Source organism: Trichoplax adhaerens, genomic scaffold (assembly GCF_000150275.1).
Source record: "Trichoplax adhaerens TRIADscaffold_5 genomic scaffold, whole genome shotgun sequence".
Taxonomy (NCBI): Eukaryota; Metazoa; Placozoa; class Uniplacotomia; order Trichoplacea; family Trichoplacidae; genus Trichoplax; species Trichoplax adhaerens.
In genome coordinates this window covers 1,431,986-1,453,517 of record NW_002060947.1, presented here as the reverse complement: position 1 = coordinate 1,453,517, position 21,532 = coordinate 1,431,986, and the positions used below count along the sequence as shown (strand labels likewise).

Here is a 21,532-nt window from a genome sequence, read left to right as displayed (position 1 = left end):
AGATTCATCTAATTCGTAAAGTATAAATGTCGAATCGTTATATCCCTAAAGTTGCACAATACTGTACTGACATGCTGTAAGATAAATAAGGCTACTATCTAAATTTAGTATTAGATACATGTTCCGTTATACTAGTCACGTATGATACCTTCATTTCCTTCAATAGATGTCGCTATAGGAGTATTTGAATATACGCGTTTGAATAAGGCCTAAATACCATGAAAATATATCATGCTGTGAGTAGTCTTAACTCAGAATAGTTGATATTTTATGGCAAAAGTACAAATAAAATCAGAGCTACTGATAAATGCGTAGTGAACCTGTCGCCAAGATACTCGTCGCTGATAAGATGGTTTTGAATTAACAGACTTTGATTTGACAGAATTTGTGTCTTTTAACTGCGAAAAGAAACTGTCTACATTCTCAGATATAGCTGCCGGAGATACAGGCTTGCTACCTTCACTTGATGAAGTGACAGATGGTCTATTTGATTTCTGATTTATAAAAGAGATATTGAAGTAGTATTAATTTTACTCTAATTTGACGTTATTATACATTATTGATATCATTCTTTCTCTCAAGTTCTTCTACAGTTTCGATAGCATTTTAGGTTACCGTATTAATTTCATCTCCAAAGCTATTTCTTAGCCTATCTTTATGATACCTTGATGGCTAAAATTACAGCAATAGACAAATTTGATCAATTTTATAAATTAAAAAGTAGGATGAATATGATAATAATAGCCTGTAAGCTAGGTGGCCCTAAAGTTACCGATCCTATAGTATGGCTTCGTGGCCTGTACTCCTAAATAAAAATAGATATAATAGAAAAGTTACCTAATTAAATATAAAAACGATTAAGTACTTCAATAAAATTGCTGACAGAAATTGTTAAAAAAAACCAACTATACTATTAATGCAGGCACAAAGTTTACTATAACGCGCGTTGTTAGCGCTCATTTACTTCTGATTGGACTTCTAATCCTTTCGATTTCGGAACCGCTTCTTCTCCCTTTGATTTAGAACGACCCTATGATAACAAAATAGAGTATTTGCTTAACATGATTACTTTTACACTATAGATCAAAGCGATTTTAATTCTAATTATAAAAGTATCGTTAGTGCCGACAAAGTGTAGATTAGACTGATTGAAGTATAGAAAAATTGCTACATTATCCAAGTGTTTTAGTACTAGGGCCTACTCGGAGCAAATATTCGAACGATGCTGCAAGTGATTTGAAAGTCCCAAGCTTAGCAGGTTCTTTGGTATTGACATTTTCCGGTATTATTGCATTTAGATTTTTGGCTTCGTTACTAGTAGAATTGGGCGTACTAGTATAATGTGTATGAGTTTTTTGTTTCGTTTCTAAGACCGCTCGTACAGCAATCATCGATAATTCTACGCGATCTTGATCGTCCCGAATACTTGATTTTTGAGGTACTAAATCCTACCGAATCCAAATTTGAACAGAGTTATCATTACGCTTAGGAATTTTATCGTATACCCAATATGGTAGGATAGAAGAGACGACGTGAAAAGATGATGAAAAATGCATTCTTGCTACTTTTACACAGTAAAATTTTATTATGACCCATTTCTGACATATTACTCTATCGAATTGGCCTCTTCTGATAGATTTTCTACATCTTAACTCGAATAAACTACTTCAATACCTTAAATTTAGTGTGTACTTCTGCTCGGTCATCGTCATCTAGTGTTGATATAAATTTTTCTACCGTTACCAATGCTAGATAGCCGGATAAACCTAAAAATTAAATAGCACAGCGATACTAGATAAGATTGAATGGAATTTAAAAAGCTTACAGTCACAGTATATTCACTTTTTACAACATGATTTGGTATCATTCGAAAATGCATAATAAAAATTGCTAAAAATGGAAACTATAAGGTTATTGTATTTCGATAAATAATTAAAACAATCAAAAATCCAAACATTAAGCGGCTTTTATCATTGTCAATAATTACAATATCAGCTGCGGTAGACCGAATAAGGACAATGAAACAAGATAAAGACAAAAACGTTGACTATACCTTCTAATTGTAAACAAAGTCGGTGAAAATAATTTAGTGGACATGTTTCGCAAAATAAATTGGATGGTAGTTGTAATAACGCTTGAAATCCTTGTTTAAATGCATCCATAATAGAAGAAGTCTAATCGCATAGAGAAAATTGTTGAAATTGGTTTATTCCAAGACGGTATAACGGTGCAAAACATTTTAAAAATTTACAAGATTGAATATAAAATTTTTATCCTCCCAAATGTAAATAAGGACTAAATAAGGAGCATAATAATCTTCCTTTATAGTTATTAGGATAATACACTGACATTAAGGTATCTGTCTAGATACAAGGGCTAATAAATAATACGTTGCTTTTTCGAATATAATAATATGTCATCAGCCATCAGATAAGCTAACAGTATTGTATTACACGATATTCGCTATTTTTTTTTTCTCTTTTCATCTAGAGTCGCAACGCCTACATCCTATACTTTATTGTATGCCATTGATACAAGCTATATTAAGAATCGTAGGAAGTTGTCGCGATCTAATTTACGCATTTCAGTGGACTGTTACTTTTTCTTGAAGAGATTATTACGAAAGCAACATTATTATCGTATTATAGAGTACAATCACCGCTAGTAAAATAGTAAATAACGATGATACTATTTTGATGGTTACAGTAGTTGTCATCATGATTTCTTCTACTCTTACCTTTGTTGCTGATTCACATTCGAAGACGTATAACTGATAATTACCAGAGGCAGCTTCGCGACAAACGAAAGCAAAATAATTATCTTCTTTCTCGCCCTAGAAATTAATTGTATAACATTGTTATGTTGACATAACTAAGACAGATAGTTAGCCGCTAAGCTTCAATTAAAAGTTACAGATCCCCTTCCTAATTAATTATAATGAATGGTGATTAAGCAAACGATCATTTTATTTCTAATTTTGTACTTGCTACTGTAAAATAACATTCTTTACCTTACAACAATAGGAGATATCTTTCATTCTTCGTTCTAACATTTTCCCTCCGCTTTCACAATTTTTTAATACTACTGATGCATTTTTTAGATATAGATTCATTTTACGATTGGTCTCGGAAAATGGTCTAATGTCAAGCTTGCTATTATCGCAATCGGTTAGAACATGATCGTTAAGTGGATCACTAGACCGACCGATGGCGTAATCTTTCTTATTATCATCTGTTCCTTCGATAATTATCTCAGTTAATTGCGGAGATTTGCCTATTGATGGTGGTAATGAATCTAGCGATTTAATTAACGGAGGGCGCAAAAACTCAAGAACTTTTTCCTCTTCTACTTGCTCATGTGTACGATTGTCAGCCCATTTACTGTCGCCATCTGTATCATCATCAGGACCTGGTCCAATGGACGATGCACTACGATGTCGAACTCTCTTACCATGAGGTGGATCATTGGCAGCCTCACTGGACGAGGATAATGATGGGCGCGATGCTTCACGGGCTGAATGAGTTCTCCGGCGAGTTTTGTTCTTGTAATTTTCTAACCAATGCTTTCGAAACTTATCGATTGTGTCATCTAATAATTGTGGTGGGATTTGTCGATGGGATATAGCTACCTTACCAACGTATTTGAGTTGAAATGTAAAATTAGTAGTAGCGATATTACCATGGCTACTACTTCGACTTTTACGCCGTTCAGTTTTGGATTCGTCGACTGTTACAGCAGTATTGGTTCTTTTGGCTGCTTCTTGGAGGCATCTTAGCAGATGAGGAATCTATCACACAATCAACAAAGCACTTATCATTATGATCAAATTCGTCTATACCAATGTTATTGACGCTAATCCGTGAATTAAAGCAGTACGTTGGTAAGGGAAATGTTAGTCTTATTCAAAAATTTTGGGGGTTATCGTCAACTGATTAAGAACCAAGGTCGTTTTTAGTTGAAATGGTTTTCTTTTTGAATTTTCATTTTTACGTATATTATTTCAAAGATATTTTTGAGTAATAAAATAACTCTTCTCTCTCACGCTTCAACATAAAATTAAAAATGGCCACATCCATACTGTATTCAATGTTAATCAACAACAGTTGTTCAATTCACGACTACATCGTTACTATATCTGTATACCTACATGGGTCCATCATCGATTGGTCTCTCATTTTCATTAGGCCTATTTCCTATAATCTTATTGATACTTTTTCATATAGTATTTTACCCCTTCTGATTCTTACTATTGAATACTTTTACCAATTGTATAAATGATCTGTTTGCAATGAATTTCCTGCAATCAAATCTTGTCATGTTGTCTCACACTGTGGAAAAGCATCGCCAAATTCTGTAAGTCTATTTTTAAAGATTGAATAACAAGTGCTGCAGATGTATTTTATGCTATGTTCAATGATTACAATTTATGATGCATGTTGATTGAATGCGGTTCACGAGACTTTAAAAATGTCATGTATGCTGGCTATGATTTTAAAATATCTCTTTACTATTACTCATATCACGCAAACGTGATGACATCTTGTTTACATCCGATATACACTCATTCGCGCTTTCATATTATCTGCTATGTAAAAATTTGAAAAATTGAGCTTTCGCTTTGTGCAGTATAGACTATTTGCACATGTTACAACATACTAAACGACTACGACAGCATTATCTGATTCAAAGGCAAAAAAATAATACAGCCCTCAAGATGATATTACGATATCTAACATGACCGAGAACTACTGTATTGACTATTTCGCGTTATTTTGGCCATTCCTTATGGGTAATGTTATTGCCGTAAATACTGTAGAACAGAAAAAAGGATGAGGTAAATAGGATAGGATTTAAGATGTGTTTATTAGTTTTTCAGACATTAGGATGGCAAAGTATATAGCAATTATGACTATGCGCTTTGACAGTCGGGGTACAGTTTAGCAACTAATGTCCGTCAAGCTACAGTAGTCATGGGTTTCAAATGCCATTGCTATCCCATGAATGGAGAATATTAGAGAAAGTAAAGCGGCACTTCTTTATTATCGTTTATACCAAGTATAAAATACGTCATATCATCTTGAAATTGTGTTCCATTATTGTTTTAAACTACATGTTTTCAAGAGTAGAGAAATCAGGGAAACAGATGCAAAGTCTAAGCTATTCCTTTTAACGATAGAACTCAATAGTTTGGGGGAATAATAAGGGCTCCTATTGCTATACATCCTAAATGCGTATGGCCACATACAAACTCTTTTTCTTTTTAATGGATATCCTGGAATATAGGGTAAACATGGTTCAATATGTTGTATTAATTAATTAAACCTTCAAATAAAGATTAGAAACACCAGATATACAATTATATCAAACATGGTAGAAATAGGAAACATTGCCTTTTCATATTGTCTGCAAGATAGATTGATCATGTCTTTAACAGTAATTCGGTATGATTGGAACTAGACAGTAATAGATTCTCGTTTGTCATAACCTGCTAAACCCAATTTTAGCACGAGACAAAGACAGTATGACCCAATTCTTTCTTTTGCAGATAAATAAATAAGTTATTGTGAAAGGTTAGGCTTGCAATATCATGAAAGAAGAATAAAATAGAGGAATCTAATTTGATTAAAAGGGTTACAATAATTCTTTAAGCATGCTAATGCTTTGTTTTGTAAATTTGAGTCGGTATTGTTGCTGTATAATCAGTCTATTTGTGTGAGATCCTTAGTCCTGCCATGGATTTAAAATATTGATCATGGTGGTCATTATGCTCGCATGTATATTGAAGATTATTTGTGTCAGGATTTATGATTATAATTAATTAATTCATTAATTTGCACTCATTCTGCATGATGTTGAAATAATCATAAGCTATAAAGTGAAGTATTCTACAGCATTATAGAACTGTTGCCAGCAGGATTTACAAAAGAGTATCATTTCAGTTGCTATTTGCTCCGAAATGAGGACTTGGAAGGTGTATCAACATCTGCTAATGCCAGTAAATGTTAAAAACGTAAAATAAAGATAAACAGCAAGCTTGATCAGAGCATTGGAGATGATCGACGCTAACAACTTCTATTTTACTAACCAAATTCACTCCTGTATATGCAGCTTGTACTTGTTATGTTGGTTCAGTTTGTTGCAAAATAATTTGATTGCAATTGTAAAATTGCATTGCGACCGGCCATGGATAAAAATTAAACAGTATGACAACAATAATATCCAATTTCAAGACAAGTTTACTCATCATTCATCGATGTTCAGCATATTTTAGAGTCATACGATGTAAGATGTTATTGTTGAAATAAAATTCAACTCCTGGTTGGTATTTTTTGATCATCTTCTGACTGAAATATACAATCTACTAGTAGGATACTGGTACTGTAGTGATTGATTGCTGCTGTTCTATTCGGCTTTCCATATTCAAAATACGCGTCTTCATGGCCATGGCCTATAATCCTACTCATTAGCTTACTGTAATAATACATTTCAATATTTAATTATTTAATGATTAATTAATGACTACATGGGCGATCTATCAAGGATGAATGTAATAAATACACCGAGCAATGTGGACAACTAGGATTTCAAGCAAGCTGGAAGTGAGATGTTCAACTTTGATACTATGTGTTGGAGATTATTTTGTAGCCTTGTAGACAGAGTGTGTGTGTGTGTACAAAATAGGGCAACTGAGGGATAATGATGATCATCAGTCAGTCAGTCATTTAATCTACTAATAATTCCTTTGGCTGTCAAGTCTACAACTGACAGTTCTCGAATTGGATCAAATGATCCAATTCGAGAGTGTCATTACCATAGCATTCTCGCGGCACGCCGTCTATTTTCCTCTATTCTGTGGACATTTTTTTTGTCGGGTCGATGCCATGGCGAGTTCAAGACGGTTTCAATTAATCTGCATAATTGTATTATTTGAATTACTGCCCTATTTATGGTTTACAGTACGAGTAACTATTGGATTAATGACAAAGAGATTGTAAGGCAAATGAGAATGCAAATGATTGCGTAATATTAAGGTGTTTGCCAATAAAATGGCCAGCAGATTCAAGTCCGAAACAAGCACATCCATTGAAGGGAATCACCATGGCCTACTTACACTTAGTAATCAACCAACCCACTCAGAAAGTGCTCTCAAAGAAAGTAACAATAAATCATTCTCCAATAACTCACCAGGTAGTCCATATACTCGTATGTACTGCATTAAACGTGAAACTATATGCTATAGTGGAGAAGAAATTCATTTGAAGAATAATGATAACATTAAAAATAAATAAATAATAATAAAAACAATCTTGAACATGAAGTAAATTGATCATTTTTCATTCTAAAATCATGTAGTATTTGACAAATTCATTTCTACTGCTGTTGTGCTAAGCAGTGTATCATCGTGTGAAATAGTAAAGTTTTTTCCTGCTTTACTTAAGCTAACAGTTGGATCTTGCATTCACTGGATCATATTAAGGATTGTATCAAAAGAGTACAATCCTTTTGCTTGATGGAGGTCAACAAAAAGAAGGCTGCTGATGTCCACACTTGTATGTGTGGTCCAGTTATAGGAGTAATATTTCACAAGTTGACAATCCATCAATATGGCTAGTGATAATCGCTCAAGTAAGATGATGTTTACTGTCGATATCCCCTGACAGCACAAGGATGCTGTTGTGAGCAACTATTCTAGTTCTACAATATCATGTCGTTATAGTGTAAGTTCATCATACGTAGGAAAGGCGAAGTAAAAATTAGCCTTTGCTCATTTTCTTCAACTCCTTAACATAAGATTGGCTTCCAGTTTTATTTCTAACGTCATACGAATCAACTAACCATTTTCTAATCAAGAAAATAGATTCCTCGAATTTGTTACGATATTGAACTAACTGCGGCCATTTCCATTGCGCTGTGAAAACACGACTGCGGACAGCACTTTGGAAAGCGGGATGTTGTAGGGTTAGAGGTAGGATACATGCCACACAATGCTGGCCATTAATTCTAGTGGAGTATCGATTTAATGTTGAACATACAGTATCGTTAATTAGCGACTATTACTACTCAAAATGGCTCCACGACCATTTTAATGACATATTGGTATTTGACATTTACTCTTGCTATTGATGCTTCAAGTTTTTGCCATTTTGGAAATTGTAGGGGTAGCCATGCTAGCGACGGTGTTCAAGTCGCTGTACAGTAGTTAACGAATCCGTTCTAGTGTTGATTGGCGATGTTGCTTGGCCATTTTTGGTAAGCGTATAACAACAGCCGTCAACATGGAGCCCAACCCATGTACAAGTATGTATTAATGATCATTATGACAGCAGCAGCCAATCTTAATATTATGATGTTTACTGTTGATAAAAAAAAAATTAGGAACGTATCAAGTCCGTTATTCATTTTGCTACTTCTTGCGCGGAATGGCATCGCTCGTAAAGGGCTGCAATCTTAGTCTTTTGGATACATTGAATTATGTCTTGAAAATTGTCCAAACTTAATTTGAATGCATGCATAGTTTTAATGGATAAAATAATTACCTGTTCAAGTTGTCATTGTAAATGTATTCTTCAAGTAGAAAACTGACTTTTTGATCATTATTTTAAGCTAACGTTATGTTATGATGGTACGGCAAGTTAGCGAGGATAGATTAGATATTGACTTACATTGGTAAGATCAGAAGCTTCAAAAACATGACAATAACAGGGCAAATTTTCAGATGGGCTACGAGTAACGTAGGCGAAGCTAGTTTGATCTTTATTTCGTGCGAAACGAGTAATACCAGATATTTGATGCTCGAAGGCTAATTTCTCCGTTTCAATGTCTAAACCTTTCAAGGTACTCTTGGTCACCGTTAAGACAACTTCTTGGCGTATCCGTTTACGCTTTGTTTCAACAACAACCCAAAATAGGATTTGTTGTGTATAACGACGATCGATCGGTGTATAACCTAAATAGGTCAAATTAAAGCTATGTTCAATAAATTCTTCTTGATTATTACCACTGTGCTGTTGAGCTTGATTGTTGATGGTTTGGCTTGAAGATTGGCTGATGGCATGGGCCGTGGTGATGATTTTAGGGTTTGATTGGACCACGTTAGTTTGATTCATTCTTTTTCGATGTCTCTCTTTACTCGTTTAGCCAGTCTTGATGTCGACAATCATCGATCGAATGCAGTGAAGTAGATTGCAGTTGGTAGATCCAATGATGACCAACGATCGTCTACAACATGAGTAGCTAATAACAAGGCATTTTTCTCCTCGTTTTACTCTTCCTCATACGCAATACATGAAGACGATGACAAGTAGGAAAGGAGGATGAAATCAAGGAAAGAAAAAAAACAATAATCCACTTTTTTTTTCTTTTTTTTTCACCTTGTAATCGATCAGATCAATCCAACCGTGGAGTCAATACGTTCTGCCTTTGCAATGACACCAAAGTCTAATCCTTGTACTCCAAATCAACAGATGATGCAACGTATTGCCATGGATTTGTCATAATGAACGGTGTTCTCGATGAGGACTTGTATTGGAGCAAGAGACGAAAATGAAATTCGACTCGATCACTATCTACTACAAACTAGTTTCAATCAATCCAACTGGATATCCAGTGCAATATCAACTAGCATGGCAGTCGCCTTCCGCGTTCTTCACCTTGCAATCAATTATTCTATACGTTGTAAGAATAAGAATCAATCCTTTTACATAAGCAATGGATGTCCAAATACGTATTGTATCCTGCAAATTATTATTGACTAGAATACGTATTGCCAATCGATTCTTAATGCTTTTAGTACGTAAAATCTTGATTAATAAACAATAGATATGATAATATAATATGATTGTTTCTGCAATGTACACAAGGGCACAATGATATTGCATCTTTTCAAAAGCATTGTTAACTTTATTTTTTTTTTTTATTGGGGGGCATGATGGCGGCGGCATAGCAAGAATTACTTTCTTGCTGTCAATATGAGCCTGATGAGCAAAAGGAGGTAGAGATTGGCCATCATGAGAAGCATGATTTGTGTTGGATTAGGTTGAGCAGGCCATCATGGCTTGTTGCACTTGGTAGAGGATGTCATGTTGTCCTTGCATCTGTTGCAACGGTGGAGATTAGTGGATTATTGTCAAGATGGCTTGGTTTACCATAGACTCCACTGGGCAAGGATAGTCTTCCTTTCATCAGCGACTAGCTCAATATTGGATCAATTTTATACCATTTCTATTGTACTATGGCTCACACTATTCAATTCAAGTTAATTGAATTAATCACTTGGATAATATGAGTATTCCTCATTGATGCATCAGTTGATTATAGAATGATGGTAATAATTATTTTATCTGCATAATGAGAGAGGGAAGGTTTCCAGGCTTGGACCATACTGTACACTGGACACTCATTGATAAATTGACAATGCTTATTCTCCACTATTTCATACAAGACTATACGGTGTAGTTTTATATGCTATGAAATACTTGTCCATGAGAGATGTTGAAATCATTTCATCCAAGTTCAATTGCTCATGCAAGTATCGCTTTTTTCAACATGGTGCATGTATATACATTAATAATATACAGTATATTACTGTATCATAGGACTGAATATATATATACGTAGAAATACTGGTCGATATACAGTATATTTGAATACTACTGCATATCGCACAGCACACCAGTAAGGATTCCTCACACACAAAAAAAGTCCTTCATGTTAGTATCCAGTACTTTAAATTCGGACTCCATGAGATCAATAATGAACAGGAGGCAAGGTCCGAAAACATCAACAGACGACAGACCCTTCAACAGAACTGTCCACTCGTATCAAGGACAGGCAAAGTTGAAGGAAAGAAACAACAAATAGGTCATGCAACTTCTACAATATAGGCACTAAAACAAATAGAGCACATCATGATTACCACAATATGTCATTATGCATGCACCATCCTATTCTCCAGGTGCTCAAGGCCAGCAGTAGACCGATGAATCTTCCTCCATGGTTAGCAAGACAAAATGTGTAAAATAGATGTCGTAGCAATTTCTTTGTTGGACTCTTATGACTGACTTAGCTTACGACATCTATTTTACACAAGAGCTGTCAAATGTAGTTCTACTTCGCAATGGACTGACTGCCAATTGGATAGCAACCATAAATTTCGCAGGTTTTTAAATAGCAATAATAAGCAATCGATCAAGTGATGGACGATAGATATACACGAGCAGTATCTTTTCTACAATTGTACATTCAACGGTAAGACATCTATTTTACACAAGAGCTGTCAAATGTAGTTCTACTTCGCAATGGACTGACTGCCAATTGGATAGCAACCATGAATCTCCAAGGTTTTTAACGGTACGACATCTATTTTACACAAGAGCTGTCAAATGTAGTTCTACTGCGCAATGGACTGACTGCCAATTGGATAGCAACCATAAATTTCGCAGGTTTTAAATAGCAATAATAAGCAATCGATCAAGTGATGGACGATAGATATACACGAGCAGTATCTTTTCTACAATTGTATATTCAACGGTACGACATCTATTTGACACAAGAGCTGTCAAATGTAGTTCTACTGCGCAATGGACTGACTGCCAATTGGATAGCAACCATAAATCGCGCTGGTTTTTAAATAGCAATAATAAGCAATCGATCAAGTAAGAATGGTAAACTAGATGGATTAATTTAGAGCAATTTCAGCAGACGCCAATTTACTGTAATACATACTGTACTGTATACAAAATTGTCAGGATAATTGGACCTTTTTTAGAGTTAGCGTTTAACTGTCACGTTCCATACGAGTATTCAATATTGTTCATGTTGTCAGATCTATCTGCATACTTTCAATAAATAAAATCAACGACATGCAATATGATTGTGTGAGTTTTAGCTGTGGATTTCGATGAAATTGATAGTGTTACGTCTGTTATTTCGAGATCTTGACGGAACAATGATAAAGTCAACACAATCAATCCTAATTAAAGTACAGTAGTGCTGTAGTCTAAACTTGAACTTGTTTTCAAATAATAGACATAAAATCGCCAATAAATTCAAATGCGCTCAAACAGTGTCCATCGACGTTGAAAGTATATCTACGTACACTACAAGCTAGATAGCTTGTAGAGAGCAATAAGTGATGAATGACCGCACTATCATTTTGAAAGTCAATAATATAGGTAATATGGCTACTGTAATTTGCTATACCAATGCTCATATAGATAGTCGATTTCCTGCTTATTAATTTAATTTATCTTCTCTTCTTGTGTGATGCGTCAGTAGAGAGCGTAAAGAAAGTGTTAAAGTTAGAGAGAAAGCTTTACCTTATCATTGATGCCCTTGACTTTTACAATTTATCTTAATCATTCCTGGTGTTTACTTAAACGGGTTTATTTTTTGGTGGCCTTTATCCTTTTGCAAGACCGTATTTTATTAATTAATTATTAGTTGATTATAACAATTAATTAATTAAAATAATAATAAAAGTTCAGATGAAATAGGGCTGAACCCCAAGTTAATCGTATCCATTGCTCAGTGTACACTACAATAAATAAGAACTTGATTTCTTAATGATAGGTAGTTATTTCCAATTAATTATTAATCAATTAATTCATTACTAGCCGATGTCATATACCACTTAGCTGTGCATTGCTACCAAGACATGATGTTATTTAATATACGCGTATTCTGTTGAGTGATTAACTTCTTTCAATTCCATTCTCAGAGCATTAATACGGTAGCCGATATTTTAAAATGCCTGCCTACCCATCAATTTACTCCTCTCATAGATGATCTTGTAAAGAGGAATACCACAGATGTGCTTAGATACAAAGCAAAGCTTATAATTTACTGAAGTTAGTAACAGAGTAGAGGGTGCAGTAGGTTATCCATTGAAATTATTCTAGTTCACTAGCTAAAAATGGTTTCGGCAATACCGTCAAATCGAATAGATATACGACGTCGTATGACTGATAAATTTTTGGGGGGGGGCGTAGATATGAGCTGTTTCGCCAATTTATATTGTATCATTGGACAGTATATTCATGAAAAGTAATCAAATTCTAAAATCATTCCATTATTTTATTCACGTCGATGGGATGATTATTTCTCCATCAAATATTAAAAGCTTTCCAAGCATAATGAAAACAAAAATACTTGGCCATAAATACTAAAGGATTTGTTATCTGCTTCTCAATATTCATGAAACCTACAAGATATGAAAGTATACGACAAAAGGTAAGTAATATACTTACAATGCAAATATGACCTTTATTGAACAACGTGTGCTCTTCTGTTTATGTTGTTCAAGTACTGCGTCTATTTCGGATTATTTTGGTATGCTGTGGGGTGAATATGCTATAGAAATTACTGACTAGGCTATGTTATTCGTCTCCGTAAATTTAATTAAATTTTGATGACCTATAAATAGGTTTATATCGCCTTCATGACAACCTTTATTCATTTCTTTTATGCAAGGCGTAGTTTACCGAGCTAGAGGGAAATATTTTACTTGTTTCCAATGATAAATTGGTGCCGTAAGTATTGAATATTACAAAATTTGAACTCTGCTCAATTAATACCATGAGATCATGGATGTAGCGTAATGTTATAGGGCGACAGAGAAAAACAATCATTCCGCATCGCTACTTAGAGGCAAATCAGTAGAAAATAATAATTGCTATTGGAAATGATCTCTTGTGACATTGATGGATTGCTTAAAAGTTCGTAAACGGCATAGCAGCAATCGATCAACAACACACAGCATCTTGCAATGCTGCGTTATAGCATTGTACCGTGTACAGTATTATAAGGGCATTGGTATCTTATTAGCGTGGTGTTTCTATCTAAAATCCAAGTTGTACTTGAATTTTGATACTTTAAACTGGGTTTTTGGTCAATCACAACGTATATAATGCATAGGATTAAGCAAGATCCACGTTCCCACGTATGAATCTTGCAATCTTTATGAGACACAAGAGAAACAAATGTAAGCTGTAAATTGGGCCGCCAAGTCTCCCTCAAGGCTGCAAGCAAGAAGATTTTTGTTGCTTACATCGTATATGGAATTATCAGTTAACTAAGGATTAGCTTATAAGAATATCAATTTTAAAAATTGTTACCCATTTTTAGTCCATTATAGAGTACTTGAATGTCTTATGAAACGGACAACAGTATTTCAATTAGTAATTTATATATATATACACGTAAAAACATGAAATGAATAAATTGTTAAAAAAATTAATTGTAAAATATACTCCATAGAAATTCATCATAATATGCGTCCATACTTATATACAACGTGTATCATAATAAAATCATGCAGTCTATTGGTATTGTAATAGATTGCACACATTACTCAGATTGAATATAACAAACATTATATTCTCAAATATTACGATTTTCCATCACTAGAAATTCTTACAAGTTAGCAAGCTATATAACAGCTAATAATACAATAAAAGTGCATACAGAACATAATTAGGTTTGTAAGTCCAACTCGGGATAAATGCATACTTTACCAAATGCAATTCAACTGGGGTTTTACCCATTGCGATTCTTAGCAGATCTTTAAACTGGGCAATTGTCGCCGTCACTGTCGTTTATGACAGAATATAAAACTCTAACAGCTAAAGTACAAGTCGTACATGGAGCAATATCGATGCCAGCTTCCAAGTTATTTTCCGATATAATGTAACACCCTCCACATCTACAATCATAGGAATAATTGCCATCTGGGGTAAAGACATAACATTATCAACATACGATCAGTGAGTGTCAATAAGTTTTCAAGCCAATTACATGAACTACAATACTGAAAGCATTCATTACATCAAACTCATTTTAAAAAAGGTATTGGATAGACGATCACAGTAAATATGACATCACTATCAGTCAGTGGATGACGCTATCCGTTCTCGGAAATTGTTAGATAGCCAATGATTACAATAAAAGCTATTACAATCAATAGAATGATATTATTAGTGATTTTAATATGTTGATTACCTTCATGATATTCCATATCATCGATATCGATATCGTCATTAATGGGGTATTCCTGCCTTACTTTTACTTCTATCAACAAACAATCAAACAAACGCATGTGACTTGAGGATGGTAATTTATTTGGAATTAGCCGATGTCCTAATTACATGTTAGTTCATGTACTTTAAAATCCTAGACTGTATTTCTAAGCAGTTTGTAGTTTAGATAACGTCGAGTCATATAAAGATGACTCTCTATTATTCTAGTCAAAATTAAGCGCAAGTTAATTCCTTCATCAGATGTGCGGATTTTTTTTTTTCAGAAAGCGTTCCATGCGACAGTCTAGTTATTGGCATGAAAGCAAGCAGTCGAGTTTGATATAAGGATATAGAATGAATACCTCTCCTTTGTTGATCGTACTTTTTGCGTAATTCGTCCTTACTTAGAGTCTGCCATGCTTTATCGATTCTGTCATATATAGCGGAGGCTACATCATTCTCTGCTGAATTACAGTCGAGTTTATCAGGATGCCACTAATACCGTTGTGAACAAGAACGCATGTTTAGTTTGTCATGAAAGTGTCAAGTTGTCACAGTGTCATCGTTAGCAATAGCGTACTAAGTACAAATAGTATGACTTGCTTACTTGCTTGACTAAGGAATGGTAACTGCGCTTGATTTCTTCCAATGATGCCGTAGGATTGACTTTCAAGACTTCGTATAGGTCATATTCACTCATCGTTGCAGCATTCAACAGCTCAAATGAAGGCAGTTGGTGATTGAATAGGGTCCATTAGCCATTTAGCGACAATTGCATTTCCTACATAATAAGCCAAGCATTCATGTTGTTTAGCAGTGAATCAATGAATTGCTTTCTACTCTATTTGAATTGGCGCATGGAATAGCTGCATGTATGGCACGTCGTATGCATCTAGGATGGAGCTATCCTATTATCATGGCATAAACGTATACTGCAGTAGATACTGTAATGCTGGTTTTTGCCATCCATTGCTATCCATTTGAAAAAAAAACTCTAGTACAGAAGCCTGGCATTGATACAGTCTGTGAGTATGAGTATGCTAGTTGAATGGATAACAATTTGATAGACTATTGACTTTACGCAAGTGGCCAGTCATGCCAAGTGAGAGGAGAAGCAATGCACATTGCACGTTGCACAGCGAGACATAGAGTCATTGTAATGCTCATCTTCATGACTCCTTCCTTGACTTTGCAAGGACGTCCTACTACTTCTCAGTTATGCCAACTTTAAGGAAACATACTCTACCTGGAGAGAGCGAAGAGAGTCCGAGTTGAGTTGGGTGTGATGAATTTTAGACGACCATGGACAACATCGTCTAATTCATTCCGTCCTACCCTATGGGTCGATGGCTTCGGAAGGCTTCGGATGCCCTTTCGGATGGCCTTTGAGGGCCGTTGACAAATCAGCAATAGCTTGACCTGGAAATGAATGATTGTACAATGTACAGTACATTATACTGTACTGTAGTTGACAATCGGTGTACAGTACAGTACACTACAGTAGCCCCGTCACCTTACTAGTACTGTCAGCCGTCGGTGGGTTTTCACCGTTCGTACTGTCAGCCGTCGGTGGGTTTCACCGTTCGTATTGTCAGCCGTCGGTGGGTTTCACCGCTCGTACTGTCAGCCGTCGGTGGGCTTTCACCGTTCGTACTGTCAGCCGTCGGTGGGTTTTCACCGCTCGTACTGTCAGCCGTTGGTGGGTTTTCACTGCTCGTACTGTCAGCCGTCGGTGGGTTTCACCGCTCGTACTATCAGCCGTCCGTGGGTTTCACCGCTCGTACTGTCAGCCGTACGGTATGCAGTGCTCCATACAATCCTAGTGCACTCACACTGTCTAGCGTCCATCGGTCATGGGCTTGTTGAAGATAGTCTTCTTCTAGCAGTGGATGCAGTCATAGCGTACTGTCTTGTGTTGATTAGAACAACTTTACAGTTTATTCAACTCTTGTGACAGTGATAAGAGTACAGCAGTTTTCTTAGTCCTAGCTGATTGATCAAGTGATTCTACACGACGGTACCTTGATCATCAATCTGTTTGACATCAATAAGGAACAGACGAATTGGACTACTGTTCTCATCTTGTTGATCCTCCTGCAGTATCTTGAAGTGGATTTACTCGTTCATCTGGATGAAATCGCTTGATCATGCATGAGTGTACTGTGCGTCAGCCTGATTCGATTGACTCGACAGAATGAATCAACCATGGTTGAAACAAACCGCTTGATCGTACAAGACTCGACAGAATGAATCAACCATGGTTGAAACAAATCGCTTGATCGTGTATGAGTGTACGTCAGCCTGATTCGATTGACTCGACAGAATGAATCAACCATGGTTGAAACAAATCGCTTGATCGTGTATGAGTGTACGTCAGCCTGATTCGATTGACTCGACAGAATGAATCAACCATGGTTGAAACAAATCGCTTGATCGTGTATGAGTGTACGTCAGCCTGATTCGATTGACTCGACAGAATGAATCAACCATGGTTGAAACAAATCGCTTGATCTTGCATGAGTGTACGTCAGCCTGATTCGATTGACTCGACAGAATGAATCAACCATGGTTGAAACAAAGACCAGTTGATGCGTTGACGTCAATAATTGCATGAATCAACTGTGACGTACCACGGCCAAGAAAAAAACCAACCAATCATAGTACGATACTGTTGTGGACTAGTCGAAAGCACTTTGGAATTTCGACGAGTCGGTAGTACAGTACAGTACAGTACTGAGTACTGTACCAGTCGGTGGGCGGTGGACAAAAAAAAAATTGCATCAGAATTTTGAATGGGGCAAAAAGTTTCTCGTCAGATGTATAGTCTCGACTGGATCGACACTGTATACACTCCGAGAATAAAGCATCATTGTTGAAGCTATTGACGCTGAGTAGCTGATTAATGGGGGTTATGATGCCTGGCCCTACTGTACAGTGTACAGTGTACAGTACAGCACTACACAAGCAAAGTTCGACCCAAATGGCATTGCGTCGTGCCTACGTACCGTAGAGTACCACGATCTGATCAAGAGGTCAATGAAAGCGTTGTTGCTCCCGCGCTGGAATGAACCACTCGATCGAACGTGGTCCACTGTACTGCTGACTCTACAGTACAGTACACTGTTTAGAAGCCAATAAGCTGACCTGTAGCGAGTGACATCGCCTACGTTACACCTCTTCAAGCGTCAACCACTCCGGTCAAATCAACACAAAGCGATAGTGATACTGTCGTGGGCGCTGGCATCGGTCAGTATCATGTCCATCCGTCAGTACATCGGTTAGTATCCACTAGGCAGACTAGTATCAACATACTCGACGGCAGTGCAGTAACGTTGGGGTGGCTGTTTGCGCAAAGAAGGGGAAAAAAAAATGATGGCCAACCGACTTGGTTCAACGCATCCATCTAATTAATGAAATCGATGGTCGTCGTCTATTAGAGAGGAAAGCAATCTTGTTGAATAGAATCAAGATCTGTTGTAGTGGATAATCGATTGAGTCATTGGATGACAAGATGATGAAATTCTATTAGCGTAGTGTGATAGTTTTGGATGAAGATTTGTAAAATGGCAAAGTTACAATAAGACGAGTAGAGGAGTAGAAGTCGTTGGAAGGAAACGTCTTGATGATTGAAGCAATCTTGCCAAAAGTAGGACAATCATGCAGGATAATCGTCAATTTATTATCAATCTTGTGGCTGGCGGTCTTGGCGGTACTTTAGGCGCTGTAGCAACCATGCCTTTGGAAGTATTGAAAACACGCGGCCAATCGTCGACAGCCAGTATTCGTTCACTCCATCTGCCATCCAATATGGTGACCGCTACCGCGACATTACCAACATCGACTACTTTAGTTGGCTGGATACGGTATATNTTAGCCACAGAAGGACCTACTGCTTTTTTTAAAGGTTTAATACCTACGTTAGCTGGTGTTGCACCAACTCGTGCGTTATATTTAGCTTCCTATGATGCTTCCAAAAGTTTTTTCTCCAATGACTTGCCTAAAGATGCTTCCATAACCCATGGCTTATCCGCTGCCACTGGCACTTTCTTGACATGTACTATCATGAGTCCACTTTGGGTGGTCAAGACACGAATGCAATTGCATATCGATACTAAAAATCAAATTTTACCCGTCAAAACTTGCTGCCAACAAATTTATCAATCTGATGGATGGCGTGGCTTTTATCGTGGCCTGACTGCTTCTTATATAGGTAACAATCGCCATTTTACTTCAAAAGGGACAATTGTACGCTCCATATTCAACTGAGGTAGAGCAGTCTACGCGTAGTTACTGTAGCCACAACCACTTAGGGATTGCGACATACTACTAATCAATCGCTCTTGATTGAAATAGAATCCAAAGATCGCTCAACTTGATATAGTAATGATCGTTATGATGAGCTTTAAATAGGGTACACGTAAGATAGCGTCTAAAATTGACAAATGATTCAATTGAATCATTGATTTCCATGACTGAATTCCGCGATTATTTCTTGTTTACAACGAAAGTACACGTACAAACAGTTATCCCAAGTTGTACACAGGATTGGCTAAGGTGTAGTCAGTTGTAAAGTAGTTGCACCAGCGCCAAGTTATCCAGATGCACGCACCATAGCTAGTCAAACCATTCGTCTGTGTCAAAGATTATTCCAAAGAAATCTTGTAGTAGTCTATGCTTTGCATAAAGTGATATTATACTGCCAGTACAATCGCCTTATTCATCAAAAAATTCAATCAGGTAATGCTTTGAAAAGCTAAAGTGGATACTGTAAGATGAACGATGACCAGATTGCTATCAATCCTATCCTAACCATACTGAGATTGTCAAGAAAACACCGTGAAAGACAGCGCCTCATGGTGTCCAGAAATCGCTTACACTCCCTTTTAATGAACTCTATTGCAGTACACAAGGATAGTTTACATGATACCACGATGGTAAACTAGCTAAATCGACTTACTACAGTAGTAGCTATAGTAAGATTGAAGTTTTTCTAATTCACATTAACAGAAATTGCCGCTAGAGATTGGTGCGACTGTCACAAAACAGCTTTCGTGATCGAACCCAAAGGAAACTATCTACTCTGACGGTTCCCCGACTAACTCTGCTCATTCTCACCAAAGGAAAACTTACTTATTCCTATACTATAGAGATCGAGTCCAACCATAGGTTTAGGTTCATAAATAGAGTTATTACTAACTATTACAATTGACTACCAGTGTACTCTAGCGTAGCCTCAGTGGAACTGAGATTAAAAATGAATAATCAGACTTACGTAAATACAATCTCCAATGTCACACAAATACCCCGGTGCTAATCGATCACATTAAATTATATAGTACGCATTACCATTACCACTCTACTACTAGCCTCTTAACAAGGACCATCAAGCTCCGTAACAGCAATTTATTTGGATTAATAAATTATTTATTGACGTTTTGAAGGCTACAATACCCTATACTGTAGACAACATTCTACAAATAATATCGTTTCCATTATTTTTAATATTCTCCAACCTATTACTTTGTTAACAACAATAAATGATACAACATTATATCTATCAAGTATAGCGAATACATAATAATTTGGACATACTATCGTTAAATCATAGGCATATCAGAGAGTATGGTTTATTTTGTAATCTATGAATGGCTAAAAAAGATAATTTCTCGAAAACGCGGTGATCAATCCATTTCAGCAAGTACATTTGGTAATTACACCGTTGCCGCTGCAATAAGCAAGGCTGTAGCATCAATTTCGACCTATCCGTATGAGGTAATCATGTTATAGATCACATACAGTATTATACTCCGCTTCGTGCTTGATGCTTCATCAATTTTACAAGTTGGCTATGATACTTTTAATATTGTATATAGCAACTATACTGAGAGTATTTCTGTGTTGCTGAAGTCAGTCAATTAGTATGGATTCGTCTTTTGCTAGCTAGCAAAACCGATATGAATAAATTCTTATTTTTACAAACACTATCGATAATATTGTAGGTTGTCCGAACCAGACTACGAGAAAAAGGTAGTCGTGGTAGATATAACACATTCTATCAAACTTTAACAAAAATTGCTCGAGAAGAAGGTAGAATTGGACTATACGGTGGACTCTCACTGCAACTAATTCGTTCAGTGCCAAATACGGCTATTATATTTGCGACTTATGAATATGTCAAGTTCCACTTGGAGAAGAACCTTAAAATAGTTGCTAATTAAATGATATTAAATTAATATCGCCCATACTGATTCTTGTTATAAACTCTAAATTTTTAATATATACGAGTACCTGTTCTGTTGAGTAGCTTGAAAGTGAACTTAAGAATAACTTAATTGGACAACAGATATACACATGTAACAAACTTCAAATACAGTTCTTTAAAGTGGTGCATATTGTCTTATCTAAAACTTTGAAAAGATTTTTCTTGCCTTGACCTACAGTCATTTGCCAATTTTACGTTTGATCATGCTGATAAAATAGTTACTCCTCCTACGGTTTAAATGCTGGATTTGTTTTTG

General features: G+C 36.2%; 3 protein-coding genes across 3 annotated transcripts; 1 reads left to right on the top strand and 2 right to left on the bottom strand.

Moving 5' to 3' along the window:
• Positions 1-7,827: 7,827 nt before the first annotated feature.
• TRIADDRAFT_56270 (uncharacterized protein) lies at positions 7,828-9,107 on the bottom strand (the record flags this gene model as incomplete). Its single annotated transcript, XM_002112315.1, has 2 exons — positions 7,828-7,842; positions 8,664-9,107. The coding sequence occupies 2 exons, from the start codon at positions 9,105-9,107 to the stop codon at positions 7,828-7,830; spliced, it is 459 nt and encodes a 152-aa protein (XP_002112351.1).
• A 3,999-nt stretch (positions 9,108-13,106) lies between these two features.
• TRIADDRAFT_56269 (uncharacterized protein) lies at positions 13,107-15,714 on the bottom strand (the record flags this gene model as incomplete). The annotated part of the gene is made up of 5 exons (XM_002112314.1): positions 13,107-13,201; positions 14,640-14,726; positions 14,998-15,066; positions 15,377-15,509; positions 15,622-15,714. 5 exons carry the CDS (start codon positions 15,712-15,714, stop codon positions 13,107-13,109), a joined length of 477 nt encoding a protein of 158 aa, XP_002112350.1.
• Positions 15,715-18,671: 2,957 nt separating this feature from the next.
• TRIADDRAFT_56268 (uncharacterized protein) lies at positions 18,672-21,232 on the top strand (the record flags this gene model as incomplete). Its single annotated transcript, XM_002112741.1, has 3 exons — positions 18,672-19,224; positions 20,623-20,786; positions 21,014-21,232. The coding sequence occupies 3 exons, from the start codon at positions 18,672-18,674 to the stop codon at positions 21,230-21,232; spliced, it is 936 nt and encodes a 311-aa protein (XP_002112777.1).
• Positions 21,233-21,532: the final 300 nt, after the last annotated feature.